General features: G+C 41.4%; 1 protein-coding gene across 1 annotated transcript in view; it reads left to right on the forward strand.

Annotated features, from left to right (window-relative positions):
- LOC114647714 (uncharacterized) overlaps positions 1-25,176 on the forward strand; it is a 165,201-nt gene that overhangs the window by 95,190 nt on the left and 44,835 nt on the right. The window contains exons 4-5 of the mRNA XM_051924291.1: positions 21,791-21,955; positions 24,723-24,884. Coding sequence (XP_051780251.1) covers positions 21,791-21,955; positions 24,723-24,884 — 327 coding nt within the window. The remainder of the gene's footprint in view (positions 1-21,790; positions 21,956-24,722; positions 24,885-25,176) is intronic.

Here is a 25,176-nt window from a genome sequence, read left to right on the forward strand (position 1 = left end):
GCCAACACCTAAGCCCTACAGTATTTCTGCCCCAAACACCTGAATATTACCATATATATATATTGTGACACTAGGGGTCGCTGTTGCCCCATATAACCCACAGACAACACGTCCAAACACCAGGTAAAAGTCCCAGTAATATTTTTTAATGATTTCAGTAATGTGCACAAAGCACCTCCACCTCCACAATACACAATTCAATAATCAATAATCACAATAAATCCTCCTCTCTACCCAGCAGATCCGTCACACTTCCTCCCAACTCTGGCTCTTCCCGCTGGGTTTCCCATAATCCTTTATATAGTCCGTGACCCGGAAGTGCTTCTGTCCTTCAGTCAATGTGATTCCATAGCACCTCCGGGTCAGATGAAAACTCTTATTTTTTCTTCAGCCCAGAAGTACTTTAGTTCTTCTGTCCCCATGACTAGGGAGTACTTCCGGGCTATAGGGAAAATAGAAATCCCTGTGTCTCCCTGAAACGTCACCTGATGGCACTCTTCAGGGCTGTGAAATAGAACTCCATCTCCCACCATGCTCTGTGGGAATCCAGGGCACCACCATGCTGCAGGGAGGACTCCATCCAGCAGCCGGGGTGTGCTGGCGGGATAAACTGCTGGCCATCTCTCACAATATATATATATATATATATATATATATATATATATATATTCTCTCTCTCTCTTTATATATATATATATATATATATATATATATATATATATATATATATATATATATATATATATATATATATATATACAGTGGTGTGAAAAACTATTTGCCCCCTTCCTGATTTCTTATTCTTTTGCATGTTTGTCACACAAAATGTTTCTGATCATCAAACACATTTAACCATTAGTCAAATATAACACAAGTAAACACAAAATGCAGTTTGTAAATGGTGGTTTTTATTATTTAGGGAGAAAAAAAAATCCAAACCTACATGGCCCTGTGTGAAAAAGTAATTGCCCCCTGAACCTAATAACTGGTTGGGCCACCCTTAGCAGCAATAACTGCAATCAAGCGTTTGCGATAACTTGCAATGAGTCTTTTACAGCGCTCTGGAGGAATTTTGGCCCACTCATCTTTGCAAAATTGTTGTAATTCAGCTTTATTTGAGGGTTTTCTAGCATGAACCGCCTTTTTAAGGTCATACCATAGCATCTCAATTGGATTCAGGTCAGGACTTTGACTAGGCCACTCCAAAGTCTTCATTTTGTTTTTCTTCAGCCATTCAGAGGTGAATTTGCTGGTGTGTTTTGGGTCATTGTCCTGTTGCAGCACCCAAGATCGCTTCAGCTTGAGTTGACGAACAGATGGCCGGACATTCTCCTTCAGGATTTTTTGGTAGACAGTAGAATTCATGGTTCCATCTATCACAGCAAGCCTTCCAGGTCCTGAAGCAGCAAAACAACCCCAGACCATCACACTACCACCACCATATTTTACTGTTGGTATGATGTTCTTTTTCTGAAATGCTGTGTTCCTTTTACGCCAGATGTAACGGGACATTTGCCTTCCAAAAAGTTCAACTTTTGACTCATCAGTCCACAAGGTATTTTCCCAAAAGTCTTGGCAATCATTGAGATGTTTCTTAGCAAAATTGAGACGAGCCCTAATGTTCTTTTTGCTTAAAAGTGGTTTGCGTCTTGAAAATCTGCCATGCAGGCCGTTTTTGCCCAGTCTCTTTCTTATGGTGGAGTCGTGAACACTGACCTTAATTGAGGCAAGTGAGGCCTGCAGTTCTTTAGACGTTGTCCTGGGGTCTTTTGTGACCTCTCGGATGAGTCGTCTCTGCGCTCTTGGGGTAATTTTGGTCGGCCGGCCACTCCTGGGAAGGTTCACCACTGTTCCATGTTTTTGCCATTTGTGGATAATGGCTCTCACTGTGGTTCGCTGGAGTCCCAAAGCTTTAGAAATGGCTTTATAACCTTTACCAGACTGATAGATCTCAATTACTTCTGTTCTCATTTGTTCCTGAATTTCTTTGGATCTTGGCATGATGTCTAGCTTTTGAGGTGCTTTTGGTCTACTTCTCTGTGTCAGGCAGCTCCTATTTAAGTGATTTCTTGATTGAAACAGGTGTGGCAGTAATCAGGCCTGGGGGTGGCTACGGAAATTGAACTCAGGTGTGATACACCACAGTTAGGTTATTTTTTAACAAGGGGGCAATTACTTTTTCACACAGGGCCATGTAGGTTTGGATTTTTTTTCTCCCTAAATAATAAAAACCATCATTTAAAAACTGCATTTTCTGTTTACTTGTGTTATATTTGACTAATGGTTAAATGTGTTTGATGATCAGAAACATTTTGTGTGACAAACATGCAAAAGAATAAGAAATCAGGAAGGGGGCAAATAGTTTTTCACACCACTGTATATATATATATATATTCACGGCATTCGTAGTCTGTGTCACAATCTGATTGTATGGGTGGTTACCTACCAGGTAACGCTTGTGGTTGGCCAGCAAGTCTGCTAACATCTGCCACGGTGCCCTCAGTTGTGAGAAGCAGATCATAGAATGGTTGAAATAATTTACTGTCAAATAATGCAAAGAGTACGCGACACGTGTTTCGCCCTAATTCTGGGCTCATCAGGCGTACACACTCTACTGCACTCCCTCTCGGGAATCGAATCTCGGACGTCAGCGCCTGGGGTGATGCCCCTAATGTTGCGCCACGGCGTGTGGTTCGTTTATTTGACAGCATGTAGATCGGGGTAATTACATTCACGGCATTCGTAGTCTGTGTCACAATCTGATTGTATGGGTGGTTACCTACCAGGTAATGCTTATATCTAAAGATTAGTGAAATTGTGCAACGTTTTCATGTGACTTTTCATGCAACGCTCATTTTTCTTCCAAACCATACATCATGTACTATACATCTACTGTACACAATATATCATTTTTTGTCTTCATTAGGAAAATACAACAATGATACTCTCATGTCAATACAACCAATTTAACATGCATATGCCAAACAGAATACCTTATATACATTCGCTCTGCTAAGAACAGTAGTAGTTCAATTGTGTGTTAGCCTATGTAATGTTATGTAATAATGCCTATGTAATGGCACACATTTAGAAAAAGTAAACCTGCATAAATATTTAATATCATGATTGTTGATCCTGAAGGAAAAGTCATATTCTTTCTCTATATTAAGTTAGATACTGGCTATACTTCAGCAAGTACATAACCACTTATCTTGCATAGATGACAATTTCCATTAGTTTTAGTATTTACTTGTAGTTTTAACCTCCCTTCATTGGCTTCTGGTCTATTACAGGGTTGATTTTAACACTAGAATTACCAGCTTACGAAAAAACTTGTATATCCGTCCCACCTTAAATTTGCTTTGCACCTCTCCATCAGCATCTTTTGTCCTGTAAATGTGTCGATAAGCAGCAAGTAGCCTACTATCACATCCCCCCACCGCCGCACAGTTTTCTCAGTTCAAGTCTGTTTACCTGCGCATCAGTTGCTTAGAGTTATATAAAGTGAGAAGTCAAGCAAAATGACACCTTTTATAAATACTATATCGTTATTTGGAACACATGCAAGAATAAGATTTGCTCATTTCACAAAACGGACTCATCCGGGGTCGAACCCGTCAAGTTTTGATTACCAGTCAACAGCTGATACCGTTGCGCCACCGAAGCAGTCATAACAAATGGGTGTCAATGTCGCACCCTAATGCGGGTTCTTTTTCTGCAGTTATAGTCTTGAATAGAAGCGCACTTCTGTTTTATTTGTACCTTTTGTGAAAGTGTTTATTTGATATTTGGAATTCAGGCTTCACACATTATACACTTCATGTCTACATTTTGTCAATTATTACTAAAACATGAAAAACATTTGTTTTAATGATGTGTTTACAGAAACATGAAATGCATGTGTTCCAAATAACGATATAGTATTTATAAGAAGTGTCATTTTGCTTGACTTCTCACTCTATACAACTCTAAGCAACTGACATGCAGGTAAACAGACTTGAGCTGATAAAACTGTGCAGCGGTGGAGGGATGTGATAGTAGGCTGCTTGCTGCTTATCGACAAATTTACAGGACAAAAGACGCTGATGGAGAGGTGCGAAGCGATTGAAGATGGGACGGATCTATGAGTTTTTTCGTAGGCTTTGGTAATTCTAGTGTTAAATCTGGGCTGTAGCTGGGCCAATCAAGGACTTTCACAGAACTGTCCTTTAGACACTCCTGTATCATGTTTACTTTGTCCTGATGGAAGGTGAACCTTCATCCCATTCTGAGATCCAGAGCACTCCAAGGCTGGTTTCCATTGAGGTTATCTCTATACTTTGATTGGTTTAGCTATTCCTCAACCCTGACTAGTCTCTCCCAGTCCCAGATATTGCCACTCATATGCTTCGATTCTATTCAATAAGGGCGTGCACAAAAAGGCGACCTTCAAAAGGGCGACCTCAATTGGGTGCGGAGAATAAAAGCGCACATAAATAAAAGTGATCTTCAAAAGGGCGACCTCAATTGAGCGCCGAATAAATGCGCGTGCAAATAAAGGAGCGCTTCAAAAGGATGACCTTCAGAGCGAATTAAATTAATTGTCCTTGATTATGCTAATAGACCGCATCTCGAATATCTACGTGGCATTGCACATAATCTACAGCTTCAAGTGTAACTTGCTTTCACCTTTTTATACATTCAGTCATTGCCGTAATCTAATTTTCTGTAATTTTGAAAACAACGAAATATGTTCAGTCATTGCCTTAATCGAATTTTCTGTAATTTTGAAAACAACGAAATATAGAGAGCTTTAGAAATAGTTTGTTAGAAGTAGTTCGTTAGAAGTTCATGCATTAATTAATTGGATGTTTTAATATTCTTGCTTTCACCTTTTTATACGTTCAATCATTGCCTTTATCTAATAAATTTTCTGTAATTTTGTTGCGTTTGCCTTTATTCGCTGCGCCCAATTGACGTCACCCTTTTGAAGCACTCCTTTATTTGCGCGCGCATTTATTCGGCGCTCAATTGAGGTCATCCTTTTGAAGATCGCTTTTATTTATGTGCGCTTTTATTCGCCACGCCCAATTGAGGTTGCCCTTTTGAAGGTCGCCTTTATGTGCGCGCCCTTATTGACGGATACCATATGCTTCACCAATGGAGTCATAGTATGCAGCTGATGAGGGGTGCCTGTCTTCCTCCAGATGTGAAGCTTAAAAATGAAGCAAAACAGTTCCATCTTGGTTTCATCAGACCAGAGAATTGTGTTTCTCATGGTCTGCGTATAGGGGAAAAATCTTCAGCACTCACACATAAGATTCTTTAGATTCCAGCAATATACAAGCATAAAAAATGTATTTAACAAAGATGACATCAGAGCACCCTATATAAGAAGTAACTCTTGATGTGCAATCACACTAAACTAACAGTCTTTTGTAAGGCAAAGTCCTTACATTGTATGAATACACAGAAATACATTTAGCTTACTATATATCTGATAACATGCTACTCTAATATAAATAGGTCCACATATGACATATTAGATCACCCTGTTTTGGGATACATAAAGAGATACATGATACTTCAATCCAAGGTTGGAGACACTCTTGGATTCCGCATACCAGAATGATCTCATCCTACACAGAAGAGTATTGCAAAAGACAACACAACTTAAAATCTTTATAGGCTAAAAGTGTTATATAAAGGTTTTCATCTATATCTTAGAGTCCTTCTGGTGCCTTTTTTGAAGCTCCAAATGGGTTCTCTTGTATCATCTGCCCACATTGCTATAAAGCCCAGATTAGTCGACTTCCTTCTGGAAGTTTCTCCATTATCTGCACAGATTCTCTGAAGCTCAGCCAAAGAATGACCATCAGGTTATTGATCAACATTCTTCACCGATTGTGGTGTAATGGCCAGGCAGCCATGTCTGGAAAGATTCACGATGGTTCCAAATATCTTCCATTTACAGTAGGAATTATGGATCTCATCGTGCTCTTGGAAGCATTCAATGCTGCATGAATTTTTTGGTAGCCTTTCACAGATCTGTGCCTCAACACAGACCTGTCTCTAAGTTCTGCAAACAGTTCCTTTGATGTCATGGCTTGTTTTTTGCTCACCTGGTGGATGTTCTATAGACAGTTGTGTGCCATTCTTAATGGATTGAATGGACTACAGGTGGACTCCAAACAAGGTGTAGAAAAATCTCAGTGATGACGGATAGAATGGGGTGTACCTGATCCATGTTTCACATATCATACTAAAGACTCAATACTTGTGTCAATGTGATATTTAGTATTTTTATTGTTTTTTTTTAATAATTTGCAGCAATTTCTAAACTCCCATTTTCATGTTATCATTCTGGGATGTTGAGTATTGCTTGATGAGGGAAAAAATTAATTAAACTGATTTTAGCACAAGGCTGCAATACAACAAAATATGAAGTAAGTATAGGGGTCTGAAGACTTTCTGAAGGCCCTATAAGCTTAGTGTATCCCTCACAACAAACTCGCTAAGTGTGTCAATTGACTAATATCTTTCTCTTTTGAGATTTTTCCATTTAAGTCATTAAAAATAAAAAAATAAAAAAACGACAGATGCTCCAAGTGTTTTGACAAGTAACATGTTTTTATTAATTTTTTTATTGAAGCATGACTGATATAAAATACGCTATATAAAATGGGTACATTCACAATAAATTTTGGAATGAAAAAAGGAATTAATGATTTATATTGCACTTTAGCTACACTGGTGTGAAAAAGTAAGTACACCCCATGGAAACTGTTGAATTTTTCAGCATAAATGGACAGGCAAACTGTAGATCTTCGTGCAGATGGTGCCTACAGATAAAGGCTATATATTTGAAAAATGTACTTTTTTAATCACAAAATTTCAATAGATGTTAAGGTCTACTAAGGAAAATGTAAGTTTGCCATTCGCCTCAGAAGCTGCAATTGCCCTCTTAAGCAGACATGACTTCTTGTGGGCATTTTGTTTAACTGCCAACAAGTCTCTGAAAATGTTGAACATTCCTGCATGTAAAATTCCTTCAGTTGCAAGATGTTTGTGGGTTTTATTGCATGTCCTATCAGTTTCAAATCCCTAATTGCATTTCAATGGGATTCAGTTCAGGACTCTGAAGAGACCAGTCCATTTCTTCTTTTTGAAGCCATTCCTTGATGGTTTTGCTAGTGTACATTGGATCATTATCATGTTGAGAGGTCCATTTCTGGTTCAACTTCAACTTCTGTACAGATGGCCTCACATTCTTTTTAAGCACACTTTGATATGATGAAGAATTCACAGTTGACTTGTTGACTGCCAGCGGCCCAGGCCCTGATGCAGCAAAGCAATCCCAAACCAGAACATTTCCACCACCATGTTTTACAGCTGATATGAGGTTCTTCTCCAGAAACACTGTCAAACATGTTTATTGTTAATGTGGCCAAAGAATTCTGTCTTTAAGTCATCTGTCCAGTGCACATTGTTCCTGAAGGTCTGTTCTTTGCCTTAGATGTTCAACGGCAAACTTTAGCATTGCTCTAATGACAGCAAAGGCTTTCTCCTTGCACACTTCACATGCTTGTCAAATTTGTCCAATATCCTTCTGATGGTAGATACATGCACTTTAACACCAGCTGTTGCAAGATTTATCTGCAGATCCTGCTGTGAAATTTTGGTGTTCTTGGAGACGGCTTTTACTATCAAATGGTCAGCTCTTGGGCTGAATTTGCTGGGTTGACCGATCCTGGACAAAATAGCAGTCGTTTGGAATCTATACCACTTGTAGATGCTTTCCTTACAGTGGAGCGATTCATCTCAAATAATTTGATGGTCTTTTCAAATTCCTTGCCAGACTCATAAGCATCCAAAACCTTCTTTCTGAGGACATCCGAGAGCTCTTTTGGTCTTGGCATGAGGACACCACAAAGTCAAAACCAAAGAGAACACCAGACCCTTGATATCTGCATTTTAATTTAAGGCAGTAAGGTCCATCTGCATACTCTACAAAGAGGTTCAGATTATTGGCATGTCATCTGGAACATCTGACTCTAATCTGATAGATCTGAAGTGGTGATGAATGTAGGGATGGAATTACTTTTTCTACGTAACAAATCTGTATTTTTGTTAAGTTCTGAGAATGAATACACCATGTCAATTTAATGTGTCATTTGTTAGGAGGACGCTGGTCTACCAGCCAATGAAGTTCTGCAGAACCGTAATTGCGAATGTATGAGGTTGATTAGTATTCTCCATACATAGGAGGTGCATGCAGTAGGCATTGTGAATTATAAATGGTAAATTGCATAGAAATGTGCATACACTTGGCACCCTGCCTGGGATTGGTTCCTGCCTTGTGCCCTGTGTTGGCTGGGATTGGCTCCAGCAGACCCCCGTGACCCTGTGCTCGGATTCAGCGGGTTGGAAAATGGATGGATGGATGTGCATATGCACATTTTTTATAATTTTATAAAGTTTTTTTATAAGTTTTTATATTTATTTTATTTTAGTTTTAGGTATGCTCATTTTACTGTTTTTTGGTGTGCACATATTTTTACATTCAGATCCATGCAAACTTTTATAAACAAGGCCCCTGATGTTTGCCTAACCAGATATTCTGAAAAAGTCAACAATTTTCAACTTACTTTTTCACTTGACTGTGCAAGAAAAAGCCTAGAAGTTTAAATAAAACAATAAGCATATTTTAAATTATACACAGCTGAGAGGAATACATCATTTATGAGTAACCAAGCCTGAGACTGCAAATGGTCAGTTTGAATTTTGAAGGTAAGTGGGTCAAATTAAAAACAAAACAGATATAAAGATATTGAAAGCTTTAGATTTTAAGCATTAAACATAAACTACTTCTCACTATTTCTTTCATTAAGGAGACAATGTTGCTGTTATCTACAAAGCCCTGACTGTTCTCTCCTTCGCTCTCTCTGTCTTTAACAGCGACTCTGACGACAGGTGGAAATGCTAAGGGTGGCCCCTGTGTGTTTCCATTTGTCTACCAGGGAAAGTCCTACAGCTACTGCATTACGTATAATGAAGACCGGAGGCTGCCATGGTGTGCCACCATGAGTAATTTTGATGAAGACAAACAGTGGGGCTACTGCCCAAAATCAGGTAAGCACTTGAGTGCTATTTTGAAGCTATTTTATGATTTGGTGAAGAACATCTGTGTTTTATCATGTTATTGGATCACTTGTGATGTGAACCTAAAGTTCATGTTATATTATGTAACTTCTAGTTGTGGGATATGTCAGATTTGCCAACCACAGTCACTTGTCTTGTTGCCGGTTTACTGAAAATTACTGCCCCTTTCTACTCTATCAACTCAGCATCGATCTTCCAGCTCAGTCGTGTTTACGCCTTGTTATAATTGCCAATAACGTGCTGCTTGAAGCAGCACTGTACAAAGGGTGAGATCAGCAGCAATCTCTGCCTTTTATTTTCTGTTTTCCATTCTGCCATGATATATAAAACACAAGATATTGGGCAGAGAGGCATCTCTTCTGTTTGTGAGGTCCAAAGCCCCTGTGCTGCCTGGTGGAGTTGGCGCTGTATGAAGGGCTAACTGGTACATTGAGTTCAGTTACAGTCTCAGCCCTTTTTTCTTTCCACCCTTCAGTTTTAGAATATAAAAACAAGATGTCAGAATGGCAAGCCTGTCTTTTATTTGTGAAGTTCAAAATACGTGTGTTCCTTTCTCCTCATCATTTCATTCTATGCATTGTACTTCTGGGTGAACATTCATTGGTTGTCAGATCTTCTGCATACAGCATCCCCACCGACGACTAAAGACAAAATCCAACCTGTCTGATGTTATTTGACCGAGTCACAGACTTCATTGAGGATGTCACAATAGGGGATCAGCTTCATGGGATCAGACTGCCTCCGACTGACTTAGTTTACAGTGCATCCAGAAAGTATTCACAGCGCTTCATCACTTTTTCCACATTTTGTTATGTTACAGCCTTATTTCAAAATGGATTAAATTCATTTTTTTCCTCAGAATTCTACACACAACACCCCATAATGATAACGTGAAACAAGTTTACTTGAGATTTTTGCAAATTTATTAAAAATAAAAAAATTGAGAAACCACGTGTACATAAGTATTCAAAGCCTTTGCCATGAAGCTCGAAATCGAGCTCAGGTGCATCCTGTTTCCCCTGATCATCCTTGAGATGTTTCTGCAGCTTAATTGGAGTCCACCTGTGGTAAATTCAGTTGGTTGGACATGATTTGGAAAGGCACACACCTGTCTATATAAGGTCCCACAGTTGACAGTTCATGTCAGAGCACAAACCAAGCATGAAGTCAAAGGAATTGTCTGTAGACTTCCGAGACAGGATTGTCTCAAGGCACAAATCTGGGGAAGGTTACAGAAAAATTTCTGCTGCTTTGAAGGTCCCAATGAGCACAGTGGCCTCCATCATCCGTAAGTGGAAGAAGTTCGAAACCACTAGGACTCTTCCTAGAGCTGGCCGGCCGTCTAAACTAAACAATTAGGGGAGAATGGCCTTAGTCAGGGAGGTGACCAAGAACCCAATGGTCAACCTGTCAGAGTTTCAGAGGTCCTCTGTGGAGAGAGGAGAACCTTCCAGAAGGACAACCATCTCTGCAGCAATCCACCAATCAGGCCTGTATGGTAGAGTGGCCAGGTGGAAGCCACTCCTTAGTAAAAGCACATGGCAGCCCACCTGAAATTTGCCAAAAGGCACCAGAAGGACTCTCAGACCATGAGAAAGATGAGACAAAGATTGAACTCTTTGGTGTGAATGTCAGGCGTCACATTTGGTGGAAACCTGGCACCATCCCTACAGTGAAGCATGGTGGTGGCAGCATCATGCTGTGGGGATGTTTTTCAGCAGCAGGAACTGGGAGACTAGTCAGGATAAAGGGAAAGATGACTGCAGCAATGTACAGAGACATCCTGGATGAAAACCTGCTCCAGAGCGCTCTTGACCTCAGACTGGGGCAACAGTTCATCTTTCAGCAGGACAACGACCCTAAGCACACAGCCAAGATATCAAAGGAGTGGCTTCAGGACAACTCTGTGAATGTCCTTGAGTGGCCCAGCCAGAGCCCAGACTTGAATCTGATTCAACATCTCTGGAGAGATCTTAAAATGGCTGTGCACCGACGCTTCCCAACCAACCTGATGGAGCTTGAGAGGTGCTGCAAAGAGGAATGGGCGAAACTGGCCAAGGATAGGTGTGCCAAGCTTGTGGCATCATATTCAAAAAGACTTGAGGCTGGAATTGCTGCCAAAGGTGCATCGACAAAGTATTGAGCAAAGGCTGTGAATATTTATGTACATGGGATTTTTCAGTTTTTTTATTTTTAATAAATTTGCAAAAACCTCAAGTAAACTTTTTTCACGTTGTCATTATGGGGTGTTGTGTGTAGAATTCTGAGGAAAAAAATGAATTTAATCCATTTTGGAATAAGGCTGTAACATAACAAAATGTGGAAAAAGTGATGTGCTGTGAATACTTTCTGGATGCACTGTATGTAGATAGATAGATAGATAGATAGATAGATAGATAGATAGATAGATAGATAGATAGATAGATAGATAGATAGATAGATAGATAGATAGATAGATAGATAGATAGATAGATAGATAGATAGATAGATAGATAGATACTTTATTAATCCCAATGGGAAAATGTAAATGAAGCTTTTTGACTGAAAATCGTTTAATGTGGTATAGCTTTTTTTTGATGTGATCAAATCTTTTTTTTAAGTTCAATAATCTCTAAAAAAAATATGAATTTTGAAAAAGGAACACATTATCGGCAAATATTTACAAAGATGTCTGTGCATACAAGAGTAAATCTATCATTTTCTGAATTATGTGATCATTTTGTTTGTGTTGGCAGCACAACTTTCCCTGAATGTTATATTTCAGCCTGGCTGGGGTTCAGTTCGTTGTTCATTTTTATATTTTTTAGCCTATGTCAATGTTACTTTGTTGATTATTTGCATTATTTCTTGATTTTGATTTCTTCTCTAAGCCTTTGTCATGTGCGTAGTTTCTTTTGTGTGGTTCCATAAAAGGTGGGACCACCTGCCCATCAGTACCAGGGTTTTCCCTCAGCCCTGTAAAGGCGAGGGTTTCCCACAGATCCTGGTGGTTCATCTTGAATGCACTAGGGAGTGATGAGTGATTCTTGTGATTTTGTTGTGCCTTTGGCTTATTTTCTTTTCTGGATGTTTAAACTTCTGCTCTGTTTTTGACCTTGCCTTGGATTACCGTATTGAGATTTTGTTCAACTTGGACTTTCTTTGCTGGTAAATTTCCTCTTTGTGCTCTTCAGAGCTTCAGAGTGTAACAGAGCCTTTTTTTATTTTTTTAAATACAGATCCTACATTTACTCTTATTGCTACCCAAATCCTGTAAATTCCCTGTGAAAAGAGCTCTATATTGGACTAAAAACTACTGATGCACACACAGATTGGTGAGAAAAACCAGAAAGACACAGCAAACCCCTGAAGAGAAAGCAAAAGGGGAGAATTAGAAATGAAGATTAGTGATGTGACATGGATCACTAGGTCAACCAGCTCTGAACCAAGTGCACAGCAGCTTTCCACTTCTCTATATTGGAGTTAGCTGATCCATTGTGGTAGAAATTTAACATCTTAATAAAGAAAGAAACATCCTGTAACAGGACAAATCCATAATCAGGCAGGAGAAAAGCTGTTCATGATATCATTTAATTACTCTTCGGCAAAATGCCTTACACAGAGCATTCTTCAAAAGCAGCCTGTTACAGCCTGGTCAGAATGATCAGAGAAGCAAAGAATAGAGATTAATTTTATAAACTACTGAATTTACATACAGTTTCAATCAATGCATACATTTGCTCTGGTTGGTTTGTTGATTTACACCCAAACAACTTATCTTATATATAAACATCTTTGTGTGGTAGTGTGTGTGTCTGTCTGTCTGGCCTGGAAGTGTGAGGCCACAGCATGAAGCTCAAAGTGCTGGTAAGGCGGCTCGAAGTTAACGAGTCAGAAAAAGAAAGAAGTACGAGGTTACAGCATGAAGCTGAAAGAAAGTGACTCCGTCTCCAAAGTGAAACCACAGAGGAAAGAGAAACTCGCTTAGCCGCCGATAAACATGGGGGGTGAGCACGTCTGCAAAATAAAACCGCCGACTCTGCGTTTCAATTTTTTTTCTGACAATTTCAATAGTTTCTAGGAGCCCAGGCTTTTTACAGCACGGGCTTACACAACTAGTATAAAATAAAAGTTTATTATATAATATTGTAGTTCTTCGTTTTTCCCTTGAGTTCAGCCACCATCCTTGAAATTTCTGTGCATATCACAACTGTTCATTCTGTTGTTTACAGGACATCTGCTGATTTCTTAGTCATCTTTCAGTACAATTTGCTGTTTACTTCACCTTTATCTGGTTTCCTGATAGGCCTGCAAAGGTGTCTGATATTTATTAACCCTTGATGCTATTTCTTTAAGATGAAAGCTATGTTACCATATAATTAATCTTCCACACCATTGATCTGCACTACTGAAAGTTCAAGTAGGATTAGAGTAAAGAAACGAAATTTCCAGAAGTTTACAGACAGTGAGTCAGGAGATTTCCAGTGAGAGGCTAAAATGAACTTAGCAGAGATGGAGCCCAGACAGAATAACTGCAACAATTTATTTTTTGTAGAGCCCACAATCACACAAGGAGTGGCATAATGGGCCATAACAGGCCCTGTTTTTTGACAGCCCCCCCAGCCTTGACTCCCTAAAAAGAAAAGAAAAAATCTCCAAATAAACCTTTGTAAAGGAAAAACTAGAATAGAAGAAATCTTGGGAAAGTCAATTCAGAGAGAGAGCGAGAGATTCCTTTCCAAGTAGGTTGGGCACGCAATGAGTGTCAGAAAATGGGGTAAATACAACACACAAAACAGAACACAAGTAATTCTCTTCACAGAGCTTGATGGCCACCTTGGGAATATAAAACAATAGTACAATAGTAATAGTACAAGCTATAAAACAGAATGAAAGGATAGATGATATCACATAATAGGATTCAGATTTGTTCAGAGTACTGAAAACCTCAACCAACAAGCCCTACTGGCCATTCCACAGCTGAGTCAGTGCTGGGCCAGCCGATCTGATGAAAGGACCCTTCTACCTGATGATTTCAGTGCTCCTTTATCTGAGATGACTTTTCCATAGGCAGGCAAATAACTTGGAAGTAGGGCTGTGGCACCAAGTGCCACATGAGAATACCGAGAAAGAGAGCAGGCAAGTGGTTAGTAACAGATTATAAATATCATATTACTTATGTTTTAGTACTAATGACCAACCACAAAGATGCAGTATGCACAGCTAATCAGCAGCTCTAGTCAGGGTGTGCTCAACTGAAGTTGTGAATCTTCAGCTAGGATTTAAAAGCTGAGACCGAAGGGAAACAACAACAGGGAAGCAATGTGAAGGACTGAGAGAGAAGCAAACATGGAGATGCCAGACTGCTTTGCAAAAAGGAAAACAAAAGAAACAAACTTGGAACACGAAATTATTGAAAGGAGGAAGTTTAATTGTGAAATGGAAGAAAAAAAAAACGTAACCGCTAGCATCATAATTGTTAGGGCAGCAGCTATGACTAATAGTGAGCATCAAAAGTCAAAATCTGTAATACAATAAATGGCTAAAACAATGATTTTACTTAATTAAATCCACATAAACTTACATTCAAGCAGTTATTTATGTGTCAACATCAATTAATTGTTTTACCGCACAAGATGGTATTGTATTGCTCTAAAATCACAATGACACAGAAAAGTACAGGTACAGCCTCACTGTACCTTTACACTGTGGGAAACAAAAATGTAAAGATCGTAGCACTGCCACATTTTCTGGTTTGTCTTCTGTCACTCTGGGTTCTCCTCAATGTAAACCCTGTCACCACCCAAGCACATATCTAAAAATCGGGAGTGGTCTCCCCTAGACTTTCTCGTATACTCAGATATGGGGATGGATATATGAGGAGTAAACCGCAAGACAATGAGTATATTTTTATATTATGTACAGTAAAGAACCATCAATAACAATCCATCCATCCATCCATCCTCTTCCGCTTATCCGAGGTCGGGTCGCGGGGGCAGCAGCTTGAGCAGAGATACCCAGACTTCCCTCTCTCCGGCCACTTCTTCTAGCTCTTCTGGGAGAATCCCGAGGTGTTCCCAGGCCAGCCGGGAGACATAGTCCCTCCAGCGTGTCCTGGGTCTTCCCCGGGGCCTCCTCCCGGTTGGACGTGCCCGGAACACCTCACCAGGGAGGCGTCCAGGAGGCATCCTGATCAGATGCCCGAGCCACCTCATCTGACTCCTCTCGATGCGGAGGAGCAGCGGCTCTACTCTGAGCCCCTCCCGGATGACTGAGCTTCTCACCCTATCTTTAAGGGAAAGCCCAGACACCCTGCGGAGGAAACTCATTTCAGCCGCTTGTATTCGTGATCTCGTTCATTCGGTCACTACCAATAGCTCATGACCACAGGTGAGGGTAGGAGCATAGATCGACTGGTAAATTGAGAGCTTTGCCTTACGGCTCAGCTCCTTTTTCACCACGACAGACCGATGCAGAGCCCGCATCACTGCGGACGCCACACCGATCCGCCTGTCGATCTCACGCTCCATTCTTCCCTCACTCGTGAACAAGACCCCGAGATGCTTGATCTCCTCCACTTGAGGCAGGATCTCGCTCCCAACCCTAAGAGGGCACTCCACCCTTTTCTGGCTGAGGACCATGGTCTCGGATCTGGAGGTGCTGATTCCCATCCCAGCCGCTTCACACTCAGCTGCGAACCGATCCAGAGAGAGCTGAAGATCACGGCCTGATGAAGCAAACAGGACAACATCATCTGCAAAAAGGACCCCCTCAACACCCTGGCTGTGCCTAGAAATTCTGTCCATGAACAGAATCGGTGACAAATGGCAGCCCTGGCGGAGTCCAACTCTCACTGGAAATGGGTTTGACTTACTGCCGGCAATGCGGACCAAGCTCTGACACCGGTTGTACAGGGACCGAACAGCCCTCATCAGGGGGGTCCGGTACCCCATACTCCCGGAGCATTGCCCACAGGATTCCCAGTGGGACACGGTCGAATGCCTTTTCCAAGTCCACAAAACACATGTAGACTGGTTGGGCGAACTCCCATGCACCCTCCAGGATTCTGCTAAGGGTGTAGTGCTGGTCCACTGTTCCGCAACCAGGACGAAAACCACACTGTTCCTCCTGAATCCGAGGTTCAACTATCTGACGGACCCTCCTCTCCAGAACCACCGAATAGACTTTTCCAGGGAGGCTGAGGAGTGTGATCCCTCTGTAGTTGGAACACACCCTCCGGTCCCCTTTCTTAAAGAGGGGGACCACCATCCCGGTCTGCCAATCCAGAGGCACTGTCCCTGATGTCCACGCGATGTTGCAGAGACGTGTCAACCAAGACAGCCCTACAACATCCAGGGAGGAGTTTGGGGAGGCCATGGAGAACAACTTTCGGACGGCTTCGAGGAGATTCTGGTCCACCGTCCGGCGTCTCAGGATGGGGAAGCAGTGCAGTGTCAACACTGTATATGGAGGGGATGGTGCGCTGCTGACCTCGACTCGGGACGTTGTGGGTCGGTGGGGGGGAGTACTTCGAAGACCTCCTCAATCCCACTAACATGCCTTCCAATGAGGAAACAGAGCCTGGGGACTCGGAGGTGGGCTCCCCCATCTCTGGGACTGAGGTCACCGAGGTGGTCAAAAAACTCCTTGGTGGCAGGGCCCCGGGGGTGGATGAGATACGCCCGGAGTTCCTCAAGGCTCATCAATAACAAATCAAATCAAATTAATAATATACTGAACAATCATTATAGGCGGCACGGTGGCACAGTGGGTAGCGCTGCTGCCTCGCAGTTGGGAGATCTGGGGACCTGGGTTCGATTCCCGGGTCCTCCCTGCGTGGAGTTTGCATGTTCTCCCCGTGTCTGCGTGGGTTTCCTCCGGGTGCTCCGGTTTCCTCCCACATTCCAAAGACATGCAGGTTAGGTGGATTGGCGATTCTAAATTGGCCCTAGTGTGTGCTTGGTGTGTGGGTGTGTTTGTGTGTGTCCTGCGGTGGGTTGGCACCCTGCCCAGGATTGTTTCCTGCCTTGTGCCCTGTGTTGGCTGGGATTGGCTCCAGCAGACCCCCGTGACCCTGTGTTCGGATTCAGCGGGTTGGAAAATGGATGGATGGATGGATGGACAATCATTATAAAGGTAAATAAATTGGACACTGCAGCTGCATGAATAAAAATATTCCACTTCCGGTTAGTTGATAGAAATCTGCGTTTTGTACCTAAAAGTTGTATGCGAAACTTGGTTGACCTAAATGATAGCGTACTCAAGTTATTATGTTTACATACACATACACACACAGACATAACTCCAAAAATTATATGTTCTGATTCATTGAGATCTAAAACATTAAGAATCGTCAAAATTTCTAAATCAGATTTTTGGACGATTACAATACTTTCCCTACAAGAAAGTAAATTGGACTCAGGGAGGTCTAAAACGTTAAGATTCGTGAAAATCTCGAAATTTAATTTTTGCATTATTACAATACTTTCCCTATACTTCGTATACAAGAAAGTAAAAAATGGAAGGAATAAAACAGGCATGCTGTGCAGACGGCAAATGGGGAGGACCTTTGTGAGATACAGTCAGTTGTAACAATTTCTGTGAGATTGCCACAATTAAAAAGGTGTGAGAAGAGGTAGGAAAGGAGGAACAATACAGAACACAAGCTTTATGTTGGAGGATACAGGCGTGGACCATTCAAGGCCAGTCAGGTTTACAGTTTTGGAGGTGACCATCTAGAACAGTTTCCCGGCATAGTTATTCCTAAGCTGACATGCTACAAAAAGAAATGGACAGGACCATTAAAGGGATCGAGATTGGATGAGCTGTGAACAATCTTTTTGTTCTGGGAGAGCGCTTTAGACTCCACGCAAAAAAGAAAAGGAGACTAAAATTTCATTTAAGAAGAAATACAAATCGGTGGACATTGTGTGTTGTCTGTTGTCAAAGATTTTTTCCTTATGTGTTATTTGTGTACTGTATGTGTTGGGGTGGGGGTGTTTATGGCCACAGATCCAATTATTGCCGTTTATTTTTTGTGATTTCAATATAATTGATTTATTACATTTGTTCTTCGCTTTGTCTGTTGTGCTAGATCATCTTTTTAATATTAATTTTTTGATAATGCTTCATCTGTCATTATTGTAAGAGGGGTTTAGAGTTGACCTGCTATCTGAATTAAATACATCACCAAAAGAATGGTGACCTATAATGGTGTTGTCCTGGATAAGGTGAAGCGCTGCTATAAGTGCTCATTTATTGCTGAGGTTAAAGAAGTAGATGGATGGGAAGCCATCAAGGAAAAGCTTGGGTTGCTGCTGGAAGAGGTGTAGGTGAGGCCTGCAGGGAGCACTTACCCTGTCGTCTGAAAGTGGATCCCAATGCCCCAGTGCAGCAATGGGGACACTGTGCTGTAAATATGGTGTTGTCTTTCGGATGAAACATAATATCAAGGTGCTGACTCTCTGTGGTCATAAAAGGTCTCTGGGCATCCTTCATAAAAAGTAGGTTGTATCCCAATGTCCTGATCAAATTGCCCACCACAAGCTTGGTCATTCTGGACCCCTAATCATCCACTGTATCTAACTGACTAACTATCCCTCACCCCTTCACCACCTAACAGCTAATGCGTGGTTAGCATACTGGCACAAGAATGGCTGCAGTTGCCTCATCCAGGTGGATGCTATACGTTAGTGGTGATCTAGTCAGAATCAGAATCAGAATATCTTTATTGTCATTGTAACAAATACAATGAAATTAGGTGCAGTCCCTGCAGTGTCAAAATATAAATAAATATAATTACAAAAGGATAAGAAAGAATAAGAAGAAATGAGGTAGAACACAAACATTCAACATAAGACCTTCATTTCACATGAAACACTATTGCACAAGATGTCATCTATTGCCCTGCTGCATTGAAGGTGATGAGGTGGCATTCAGTGACCTAGAAACTGTTATTCAGTCTGTTAGTCTTTGTTTTGATGCTCCTCTATCTTTTGCCTGATGTCATGAGCAGGGTGTGAGGAGGTGTGAGGAGTCTTTTAAGATACTTTCTGCTTTCCTGAGGCAGTGTGAGCTGTGCAGTTCATCCAGAGAGGGTAAAGAACAGCTGATGATCTGCTGGGCCATCTTTACGATACGCTGAAGTGTGTTCCTCTGCGCTTTGTGCAGCTGGAAAACCCCACACAGAGGCAGTAGCACAGGATACTCTCAATACAGCAGCGATAGAAGGACAACAGCAGTTCTTGGGGGATGTTATTTGTCCTGAGGACTCTCAGGGAATAAAGCCTCTGCTGAGCCTTCTTCGCCAGCTCAGCTGTGTTCACACCCCAGGTCCATGATGTGGACTCCCAGGAGGCGGAAGTCTGACACCATCTCCACACAGTCCCCTCCGATGTAGAGTGGCTTGATGTCCGTTTTCTTTTTCCTGAAGTCCACAACAAGCTCTTTGGTCTTACTTGTGTTCAGGAGCAGGTTGTTGTCAGTGCACCATGTTGTCAGCCGCTCCACCTCATCCCTGTAGGTGGATTCATCCTCCCCAGAGATGTGCCCCACCACAGTGGTGTCGTCTGAAAATTTGATGATGGTGTTGCTGTGGTGGGCGGGGGCGCAGTCATGTGTGTACAGTGTGAAGAGCAGGGGGCTCAGTACACAGCCCTGAGGAGAGCCGGTGCTGATGCTGATGGCCGAGGAGATGTGAGGGCCCACCCTAACCCTTTGTGTGCGGTCTGTCAGGAAGTCTTTAATCCATAGACAGGTGGAATACGGGAGTCCCAGGGCTAACAGCTTGCACACCAATCTGTGAGGGAGGATGGTGTTAAAAGCAGAGCTAAAATCAATAAAGAGGAGACGTGCGTAGCTCCCCTGTTGCTCCAGATGGGACAGGGTAGCATGGAGAGCAGCAGTAACAGCGTCCTCAGTAGACCTGTTAGCCCTGTAAGCAAATTGGTGTGCATCAAAGGTGACATTATATGACTTCTGGACCAGTCTCTCAAAACACTTCATCAACACTGAGCGCTACTGGCCGATAGTCATTCAGGCAGGTTATGGGTGATTGTTTTGGTAAAGGGAGTAAGATGGAGGATTTCAGACAGGGAGGAACTGAAGCCTGGGACAGTAACAGGTTAAAGATCTTTGTGAAGACCCCAGCCAGCTGCTCTGCACAGTTCCTCAACACACATCCAGGGACACTGTCGGGACCTGCTGCCTTCCTAGGATTGACAGCCTGGAATGAGTGTCTCACCTCGTGTTCCTCCACCCTAAGGCAGGGGGTGATGTTGTTGTGAGCTGCTGCTGCATGTGTGACAGCTGCCTCTGGTAGTTCCACCTCAAAGTGAACAAAAAAGTGGTTAATCTCCACTGCCATTGAGGCGTCACCTTCAGCAGCTCCATGGCTGGTCCTGTAGTTGGTAAAGTGCTGGACTCCCTGTCAAACCTGCCTGCTGTTACTACTGTCCAGGTGCTCTTCAATCCTTCTCCTGTAGTCCCTCTTAGCCTTTCTGATGCCTCTCTTCAGGTTGGACCGTGTCTTGCTGTAGAGATAAATTTATTACTTTAAAAATTACTTTCCCCTTGGGATTAATAAAGTATCTATCTATCTATCTATCTATCTATCTATCTATCTATCTATCTATCTATCTATCTATCTATCTATCTATCTATCTATCTATCTATCTATCTATCTATCTATCTATCTATCTATCTATCTATCTATCTATCTATCTATCTAAAGGCTGTGTTCCTTTCCTTTAGCATCCGCTGAACCTCTCTTGACATTCAGGGCTTCTGGATAGACATGGATACGTTTCTCCACTGTGACAGTGTCAATGCAGGTTTTGATGTAACACAATACACTGTCGGTGTAGAGTTCCAGGTCTGGATTTTCAAAAATGCCCCAGTTAGTCCTGTTCAAGCAGTCCTGCAGCTGCAGAGAGGAATCAACAGGCCAGGTTGTGATGGATCTTGTGGTGGTAAGAGCAGATTCTCTATGAAAAGCACTTTGAGTAGTGAGAAAAGTGTTATGTAAATGTAAACAATTATTATTATATGGAAGATGATTTATGGTGTTTTTTTTTGGATAAACTGGTGAACCTGTTACATACCCAGCATCATAAACACAGCCAATCCTTTTCTATCTGATAACATGAAACAGTTTTACTAAACATTGACATTGTATCAGTGAATAAAAGTGACGATCTGTACGTCTGATGGCAATGTGATTGGTACCTCAATTGTAAGTCATTCAACTGTTTCTTGTTGTTACCTAGTCTTTTAAATAAAATTGTTTTTGTAGTAAATTACTGGCTACTAATTTGATGTACTATTACAGTTAACATGTAAAAAAATCAGGAAACTACTGTAATTCGACAGTAGCGTAATGCTACATCACATTAATTTTTTGTAGGCCAGTTTGCTGTGTAGGCACTGCATAGTGAAGTATTTTTGTTGTAATATACACAAATATGATACGGTCAAGTACCGTAAAATTAATGTAATTAGTAGCCAGTAATTTACTGTAAATTTACAGTCCAAATTTTTATAGCTTATCAATATATTGGTTTTTCCAGGTTTTCATGCCATGCTGTCCATACCTGTATGCTTTATGCTTCCTCCCTTGTTGCGCGCATGCCTACTATCAAACTATTCTTTTTTGTTTTTGTCCTCAATGCAGGCATTAAGGCAGTGAATGGGAGAGCAGGTCCCGAGTGTGTCTTCCCCTTCGTCTACAAAGGAAAGTGGTACTTTACCTGCACAAACGAGGACAGAGACAAGAAGTGGTGTGCAGTGACCAGTAATTACGATGAGGACCAGAAGTGGGCTTACTGCTCTAATGCCGGTAGGTCATTCGACTACTCTTTATGGCCACATGAACTTTTTTTTTGAGAATTTTAATCTGTGTACACAGTGTATGCAAACTTATTGTCAAATTTTCAGCTATAAAAAGCTGCATGCTGAAAAGTATTTACAAATCTGCATATACAAGAATAAGCCTATAATTTTCTGAATTATGTGATCATTTTGTTTGTCTTGGCAGTACAACTTACCTTGCATGTTACATTTCAGCCAGGGTCCCTCCCCTGGCTGGGGTTCATTTCCTTGTATTATATCCATCTTGTTCATTTTTGTGTTTTTTAAATTTATGTTAATGCTATTTTGTTGATTATTTGCATTTTGTCCTGTTTTTGATTTCTTCTCTAAGACTTTGTTATGCGCCTTATTTCTTTTGACTGGTTCCATAAGAGGTGGGACCACCTGCCCATCACCACCAGGGTTTGTCCTCAGCAATGTAAAGGCAAAGGTTTCCCACAGCTCATGGTGGTTCATCTTGAATGAGCTGGGGACTGGTGAGCGTTTCTTGTGATTCTGCTGTGTCTTGTGATTATTTTGTTTTCTGGATGTTTGGCCTTTTGCTCTGTTTTTTGACCTTGCCTTGGATTACTGTATTGGAATTTTGTTCAAGTAGGACTTCCTTTACTGGTAAATTGCCTGTTTGTGCTCTTCGAAGCTTCATTGTAATAGAGCCTTTTTATTTATTTATTGTAAAGATCCCGCGTTTACCTTTATATCTAGCCAGGGTTTCATGGTAAATCTGCTCCAGTGAGAATTTCTGAAAGTGTTTAGGGTTAGGACTTTAGTGTTTCACGACTCTCAGTTCATAACTCTGCACACATGTTAGAAATATGCAGTGTTTGTACTTTTTATGGGATGCACTGGGGTCAAAATCCATAGAAGGCTTTCAGCACAATATGGTGATAGAATGACAGATGGATGTATATGAAAGAGACTATATAATAGATAGATAGAACTTTATTTGTCCTTAGGTGTAAATTTGGCTTTTAACAGAAGCTCATTAAATAAATACTGTACGTAAATATACACATATGCAGTATGATCTTAACATACACTAGCATAACTGAAAAGAAAGAAAACTTCTGACTTGGCAATTACAGTCCCAGTGAGGCACTATACAAGTATAAAGGAATCCCAGTAGGGGTTATTGACACATTTCTGCTGAATGATTTGTTGTCAGAAATTCTTCAATGTCAGTATCAGAAAGAAGATGAACAGCATTTTTCAGAATGGTACTGTCTTATGGTTTTGTCTTCATTTTATTCTTTACTACAACCTCCAAAGGGTCCAGAAGACTCCCTATAACTGAGCTTGCCCTTTTAATTAGCTTGTTGATTTAGTGGGACTCTCTTGAAGTAAGTTCACCAGCCCAGTACACCACAGTGTAGAAAATTGCACTGGCCATCACAGAGTTGTAGAAGATGTGAAGGATGTCACTTCCTACACTAAAAGAATGCAGCCTCCTAAGGAAAGAGAGCCACTTCGCCCCTTCTTATACAGCTCCTCTGTGTCCCCGAGACAAGTCCAACCTGTCATTAATGTTGACCCCAGTAATTATAGGAGTGTAGCACGTTGACATCCACTTCCGGACTAGTGACCCGACAAAGAGGCTCTTTGGTGCAGCAGAAGTCAACCAGTCTCTGGGTTTTGCTGATGTTAAGCTGTAGACAATTCTATTTGCACCAAGAAACAAACCTTTCCACCTAACTCCTCTCCTCTGTCTCATCCTCTTTAACAGCACATCCCATAAGCACAGAATCATTTGAAAATTTCATGACCTGACCCCATGTTATATTTATAGTCGGAGGAGTACAGAGTGAAGGGAAAAGAAGCCAGGCCTGCTCCTTGTGGTGCACCAGTGTTGCTCACATAATCCCCTGAGTCTCACAAACTGCAGTCAGCCAGACAGATAGTCCATCATCCTGGTCACCACAGGCTCATTCACTTCTGTATCTCTGAGTTTACCCAGTAACAGGGATGGCTGGATGGTATTGAAGACATTGGGAGAGTCAATGGTGAAGATTGAGCACTGCACCACTCTTCACAGCCTCCTCCGTGGATCGCTGCACCATACACCATATTGCAGCAATAATCTTCCCTGTGAACTTTCAGACATGCCTCACTTTACACCTCATCACTCTTCTTTATACATCACTCATTTTTCATAAAGGTTACTGTTCCTGCTAGTTACCCAATACACAAAAGTGGTCAGGGACCCACAAGGAACTCATTGGTTCATGAAAACAAATTTCCAGTGGTGGCAAAATGCCTTATGTCATCAATCTTTTCTGTTCAAGCCCAGGACTACTGTCATTAGACGTTGACATATTTTCTGTGTATTGACAGTGCTGTTATGTTATAATCCGACTCTGAGTTAGCTGCTTCTGATGCTTGTGCTGTTATGTCATAGACGTGTTCAGAATCACTTCAGGCTGCTGCCTTACTCACTGCTTATACATAACCCATTCATCCCTGGCTGTTTTAAGTTATATTGCATGGAGATGACAGGTTTTCATTACATAAAAGTCAGTTATAATCCATAGGAGGGGCAGGTTGGCCTAATATAGAAGCTTTTGTGGGTATTTCATTTTATTTATTCATTGGCTTAAGCATCCTGTGACCCCAGATTGGAAGTGTATTTGAAAATGGATTAATGTATGGATATTTTCATTTGTACTCATATTTGTTGGTGATGTATTACTTTTATTTAATTTAATTGATCAATTTATTTTTAATTTTAATTTTACACACAGGTCTTCCAGCAGTTGGTGGAAATGCCAACGGAGCCCCCTGTGTTTTCCCCTTTATCTATCAAGGACAAACATACACATCTTGCACTAACAAAAACTTTGAGGGCCTGTGGTGTGCAACAACAAGCAACTATGATAAAGACACTCAGTGGAGCACCTGTCCAGGTAAGGAGCTGAACTCTGAGTTCAGAGAGCTGAGAAGGTGTTTGACAGTAGGGGTTTCACTATTGTCTGGCAGTGTTGGACAGTAAAGCTCAAGTTCTAATCTGGGCTCGTTCCTTATGTTTCCCCTTTACCATGTTTTGTGTTCACAACACAGAAGAAAGGTCTGACTTACAGTCATGAGATATTGCAAGACCCCCAATGGAAATGGTTGACTTTTTCAACATATTTTAACTGGCAAACATCAGATCTTCATGCAGACAGTACCAACAGATAAAGGTGGTATATGTGAACA

The sequence above is a fragment of the Erpetoichthys calabaricus genome, chromosome 3, assembly GCF_900747795.2.
Source record: "Erpetoichthys calabaricus chromosome 3, fErpCal1.3, whole genome shotgun sequence".
Lineage (NCBI taxonomy): Eukaryota > Metazoa > Chordata > Cladistia > Polypteriformes > Polypteridae > Erpetoichthys > Erpetoichthys calabaricus.